This window comes from Amborella trichopoda, chromosome 8 (assembly GCF_054954075.1).
Source record: "Amborella trichopoda isolate Santa Cruz 75 chromosome 8, AtrichopodaSantaCruz75HAP2 v2.0, whole genome shotgun sequence".
Taxonomy (NCBI): Eukaryota; Viridiplantae; Streptophyta; class Magnoliopsida; order Amborellales; family Amborellaceae; genus Amborella; species Amborella trichopoda.
Genome location: NC_142343.1, coordinates 12,110,446 through 12,116,848, shown reverse-complemented (window position 1 = coordinate 12,116,848; position 6,403 = coordinate 12,110,446). Strand labels below are relative to the sequence as shown.

Here is a 6,403-nt window from a genome sequence, read left to right as displayed (position 1 = left end):
CAACATCAAAAAAAAATAAAAACCTGTGACACGTGGTGATGTACAAAAATTGAACTACACAGTAGATAAAAATCATTTAACAGAATTTTAGTTCCATAACATGCACACATTACACAAAGATAGTTTGAGCCATGATAAACTAAGAACTCCAAATACATCATCAGAAACTAGACGACACCAAAAAAGCAAACCACAAAATGGTTGAAGGTCAAACACAAATTTCGTTGATAATCAAACAAACTACAGGTCCTGTCTAACCCACAAACAGTTTAAGATCATTAACAACTTGAAGATATTTGACTGATGGCAGCATGCCACAAAAGGGCCCACTCGTCACGCAGGTTTCACAAATACTAAAATGCATTCCATACACAAGAATTTTCACGCTGTCTTAACTAGAAACAAGAAGACCCGTATTGTAAACTCAAATACCAAACCATATCATCTATCCAAAACCACCATCCAATAAAACTGTAAACACTTCACTTATGCAACCAAAGCTATAGGGAGGGAATCTCCTTGTTGACGATTTGCAATGCATGCTAAATAACCCCAATAACATGGGTCTAATTGGCACGACCTCTAATAACATCCAGGCCCATTTCAGTGGGATCAGTTGCTTGCAACTCAACCTGAATACCGTCAAGTTCCCTCTTGAATCTGTCCTTGGAGCTAGCATACAACATCTTACTTCTCACCTTCGCTATATCAGGGGACCTGTTTAAAAACCCAAAAAGAGTGGCATATTATAAATTTCACGAGTTGAGTGGGTGGTAACTTAATTGATGTAGAATTCCATAGAGCACACTGATTTATAATATGTTTTTAAGGATGGAGAATAAAAAACGAGTGAGGCTTACCATGCAATGAAGAAAATCTTGCTCTTCTGGCAATTTTCTTCTGTGACAAAGTCAAAGTCATAAACTGCATATCGACACTCATTTGCTGGGAGGCTTGCTGTGAACGCCTCATAACCATCAGTTGGCTCCCCGAGCTTTTCAACAATCACCTGCTTGAGCTTCTCCTCAATCTTGAAAACTACATAGCGGTAAGTTCTCTTTGCTTTTAATTCCAAGAACTTTAACTTGCATTCATCATTGACTGCCATCCCTGATGCCGCATTGGCCTGCAGAGTTGACGCAAATATGCCATATCATAGTTTCAAAATTTTGTCAAGAAAATCATTCAAATGAAGAGCCTTCACGCCTTCGTTAGAGTAAAACAAACATCAGCTATTTCACGCTGGGCATAAACAGCACCCTCATATGAACATCGATAGTATCATTAAAAGAAATGCAATAACTCTAAAACAAAAACCTGCCAAATTCAATTTCATAATAAAAGTCCAAATTGAGTGTACCTACTTAATCCTAAAACTAACAGGACTATAAAGAACTATTGAAAAGCAAAACGAAAAAAAGGAATTGAAATATATCTGAAACAAAAAAAAAAGAATATGAAAGACGTTTTTAACCAAAAAGGAAAACAAAAAAAGTTAGCTCAAATAACAAGTCAACTGCATTAGTCACAAATCACCTCATGTCAGACAAATATGCAACCTGCTCCTTTCTAATCCATCAAATGAATTCAATTTTTCCTTACAAGGCAATATCAACTAACACCACTAAATTTGATTCGGAACTCCAAGTTCAGGATGCAGATAATGATGCCATAGAAAACAAGCATCAAGCACATCCAGATGCCAACACAATAGTGAATCACATCACAGAAGAAGATAACTAGCATAGAAGACAACAAAGTGAGGAAATAAAAAAGATAGATACCAGGATTCAATTCATAACCTAAAACTATGGTACCACAAGATCTCTGGATCGATAAAAAACAAAAAAAACAAAAAAGGCAAGTTTTCATAGAAGTTTCAGTATTCATCAGACAATAACTTGAACCATTTATCAAAATCTTTTCATTCATAACCTAAAACTATGGCACCACAAGATCTCTAGATCGATAAAAAACAAAAAAAAAACAAAAAAGGCAAGTTTTCATAGAAGTTTCAGTAACTTGAACCATCAGACAAAAAAACCAAAAAAGGCAAGTATTCATCAGACAATAACTTGAACCATTTATCAAAATCTTTGATCTGAATCCAAGGTGTCCCACTTGGACCGGTGCAATGAGAATAATGGAATAAATATCACAGGTATAGAGAAATTAAAATAGTTGAAACACTTGATCACAAGGACAACCTGTTCCGGACATAATAATTGAAAAATCATCAGCAGACAGACATAGGTTCAGAATTTATAACAACCAGTCATCAAATTTTCTAACAGTAAACACCAGTCAACATGTTCCATGAATAAAGAAGAAAATCAAGCATTTTAGAAGGCAAACAAATAGATGTGTCCAGAAAGGGCTTTTACTAACACATCGAAGACCCCTAGAAGTCAAATAATCACATAAACCCTATCCTTTCAATCTGCAGAAATCCAGGGTTAACTGCATTTACAGTCATCCATAGTCACATTTAGTCCAATACAAACAAACAAGCATCTAAAAAAGAAAAAAAAGAGGGTCAAATGATACAAAAAAATACGCAATTGAAAACATCTTCAACTTGTAGTAGAGAACGCAATAAAGCAATGCTCAAATAAAACACATTATAGCTCCATCGGATAATGTCCTATAAGAAATTCCCTACAAAATATGCCACAAAAATGAAAAAAAAAAAAAACGAACACCACAAATCGAAAGAAGATTCCCCAGAAGAAAATCACTAGATAATCCATTACAACCAGATACACCAAGAGAGAGAGAGAGAGAGAGATAAAGACAGGGAAGGACAGAGAAGAGTAATTACATCAGATCTCAAAAGCTAAACACACAGATGCAGAGCAACTAAACCAAAACCAGCCCAAACCCTAGTTTCAAGCAAATCAAGGATCGGATCATTCGCAGATCAATCAAGCAAGAGCAACAAACCAAACACGCCAAAACAAACCCTAGTTTCAACCGCAAATAAGGGGAGAACTCACCATTATTGCCGATCAAAGAGGAATCGCGGGGATTTTGCAGAGAGAGAAATAAATAGAAAGGCTAGAGAGATAAGAGGAAGAAGAGAGAGAAAATTAGGGCAAGGAAACCTGAAATCAGGAGGGAGGAGGCTTGGGTGCAGTGATGAGGACTCGTCCCCTCTCTGTCATTTTGATGGCTCTCTTGGGATGGTCATGACCACCGTCATGGATGACCATGCCATGACTAAAGCATTGATAAACCAATAGGAGACGGCCACGTCATGATGCCGTGTTTATCATGGATGACTCGGTCGAGCAGCGCCACAATTGATTGTTGGAGTCGGCTGTTCTGATCGCAATAATATCCGTCGATTTTTTTAAAGGACGCGAAAAACCGTAAAAATTAATTGAAATAATGACTAAAATGGCCTTGTTCTAATTTTAAATGCTAAAAACACCTAAAAGTTGCGTGTTTGCGTTTTGCCAACTACTTTCCTGCTCTTCCCTTCGCATGGGTGGATGATGGGTATGGTCAGCCCTCCAACTCAACGGGTCGGCCCGTCTTGTGTTCAGGATTGGGTGTTGTTCTTGGACCCAATGAGTTACGTCTAGGTACCGAGGGACTCAACATCAGGTCGGGTCGGGTCGGGTGGGTTGGGTTTGGGTCTACATCAACATGACCCAAGTATTATAGATGTATTATTTATTTTATTATATGACATAATTTTTAATATAATGTATTGTTATATGATATTTTAGTATAATTTAGGGAAAATATCTCGATACCTTATATTTTTAGGTTTCATTTCAAAATAGACTTAAGGTTTTAAAAGATATCTTGGGACACAAAAATTGTAGATTTTATTTTTTCAAACTCTAAGCTACTTTAAAGCTGTTTTTTAGGCTAAATAAATTTAAAAAGATATGTTTTTTTTTAAAAAGAAAATATCTTATTATCCTTTATTTTTGAATTCTATATCTCACACTCAAGGATTGAAAATATTACTTGGAAGCAGAATATTTCCATCTTTTCTATCTTACAACTCCCTAGACCCCTTTGACCATCAATTTTTAATCCAAACAAATACTAAAATTTCACCCTCTCCAAATTTTTTTCTTTTCCGCTAACATTCTCTCTCTCAAATCATCATCTCTCTCTCAATTCCATCTCTCTCTAAAACCCAAAGATACAGAATAGTTCCTCTCTCTACATCGTCTCTCTTCTCTCTCTAAAAATTATCTCTCCTCTCTACTTCGTCTCTCTCCTCTCTCTCTAAAAATTATCTCCCCACTCTACATCAACTCTCTTTGCAAAAATATATCAAAGTATGTATCTCCCCACTCTACATCGACTCACCTTACAAAGACATATCAAAGTATGAGACTGACGGTACCAGTTTGGCATAATTCTTCTCTCACTAAAAATTATCTCCCCTCCCTATATCGACTCTCTTTGCAAAGACATATCAAAGTATGAGACTGGTGGTACCAAGCATAACTTAAAGGGAATTTTTAGAAAGAGAGAGGAGATATATGATGTAGAGAGGGGAACTTCTATACAACTTTTGGTTGTAGAGAGAAATGGAGTCGAGGGAGAGACGGTGATTTGAGAGTGAAAAAACGTTAAAGGAAATTTTTTTTTTTTTTTAGAGGGTGTCATTTTAGTGTTTTTTTGTCATGGTCAAAAGGAAGTTGTAAGATAGAAAATATAGAGAACTTGTGCTTGCAAGTAATATTTTTAATACTTAGGTCTCATGAGATATATCGAAGTCAAAATAAGGGATAAGGAGATATTTTCTCTTTTTTAAAAGCCATCATCCAAAAATTCTCTCTTTTTTTCTTTTATGTAGCCCTTCTCTCTCCATCTTTCTCATCTCTAACCCTTCACTCTCTATTCTGCTTTTTCTCTCTTCACATTTCCCATCTCTCTCCCCTTACTCTATCATCTCTTTACGTTTTCGATCTCTCTCCCCTCACACTTTCCTCCCAAATACACAGTAAGTATATGAAGAGAATTCCTATTTCTAACTTTTCACTCTCTCTCATCCCGCTCTCTCTATTTACGTTTTTATCTCTCCCCCACTGTCTCCTCCCAATTACACAGTAATTACATAGTAAGTATACGTTTCTATCTCTCCCCCACTTTCTTCTCCCAAATACACAGTAATTACATAGTAAGTATACGGAGAGAAAGAGAAGTGTTTGGATAAATACATGAAGAAAGATGTGTTTTGTGAGATGTGTTTGGTGAAGTGTTTGGATAAACACAGGAAGAAAGATGTGTTTGGTGGACATAGGAAGAAAGATGTGTTTGGTACACAGTAAGTATACGGAGGGAAAGAAAAGTGTTTAGATAAACACAAAAAGAAAGATGTGTTTGGTGGTAAGAGGTTACTGGGAGGAGAGAAAAGGACAAGAAAAGAAAAAGAAGTATTTGGATAAACACGAGAGGAGAGATATACTCGATGGTAAGAGGTTACTGGGAGAGATTGGGGTATATAAATGAAGGGAAATGTTTCTATGCTTCCCTTACAACATAAAAGTTCTATAGAAAGAGAGAAGTTTGGGGTATATAAATGAAGAGAAAGAAGGGATTGGGTTTAAAAAGAGCATGTCATTCTTACATTTGTTTAGGTTAAAAAATAGATTTATAGTGGCCAGGAGTTGGAAGATATTTTTTGGAATATTGAGTTTATTAAGAAATAAAATATATATATAAAAAAAAGATATGGAAATATTTTCCCTATAATTTAGTATAATTTATTATTAGTATAAATAAGACTAATAAGTTTTCATCTATAGACTTGGACCCCACCCAATCCCATAACTATCCTTCCGGAGTCAACGCGGACCCATACTAATTGGGTCTGGGTTGGATCTAACTTAGACCTAGTTGGGTTGGGGTCAACCCGGACCCAACCCAATCCCATACCCATCCTTCCAGAGTCCGTAATGGCAGTCATGCTCTTCATTAATACCTTTATATTATTTCTAGGTTCATTGTGTTGATCCGCATGAGGTTATCAAAGAGTAGATTTCTCTAATTGAATTCAGGCCCCTAGTCTCCCACTATCACCGCCCAACCCATTGGATGGTGATAAGAGGCACAATCATTATTGTCTAGGACAAATTATGTGATGGGTGTGTTTTGTATAAAGCAATGTGTCAAAAACCTGAATCGATGGGTTGTATTGTTAAGGGAAAATAATTTTTTACCCTTCAATTTTAAATTTTTTTATCTTTTTGAACCTAAGGATGAAAAATATTATTTGCAACAACCACTTAAATTTTTTTTTTAAGTGAATTTTTGACCCAATAAAAATGAAAATGACATCACCTCTTGCATGTCAAGAGAGGTAGAGAAACTCAAAGAGAGAAGCAAGAACCCCATCGGTCAACCTACACAGAGACAAGGGAGAAAGGAAGAG

At 36.1% G+C, this 6,403-nt stretch overlaps 1 protein-coding gene across 1 annotated transcript; it reads right to left on the bottom strand.

Moving 5' to 3' along the window:
* Positions 1-201: 201 nt before the first annotated feature.
* LOC18435985 (actin-depolymerizing factor 7) lies at positions 202-3,137 on the bottom strand. The gene is made up of 3 exons (XM_006846017.4): positions 2,997-3,137; positions 861-1,126; positions 202-717 (listed from the first exon to the last, which is right to left on the bottom strand). Exons 1-3 carry the CDS (start codon positions 2,997-2,999, stop codon positions 567-569), a joined length of 420 nt encoding a protein of 139 aa, XP_006846080.1. The 5' UTR covers positions 3,000-3,137; the 3' UTR covers positions 202-566.
* Positions 3,138-6,403: the final 3,266 nt, after the last annotated feature.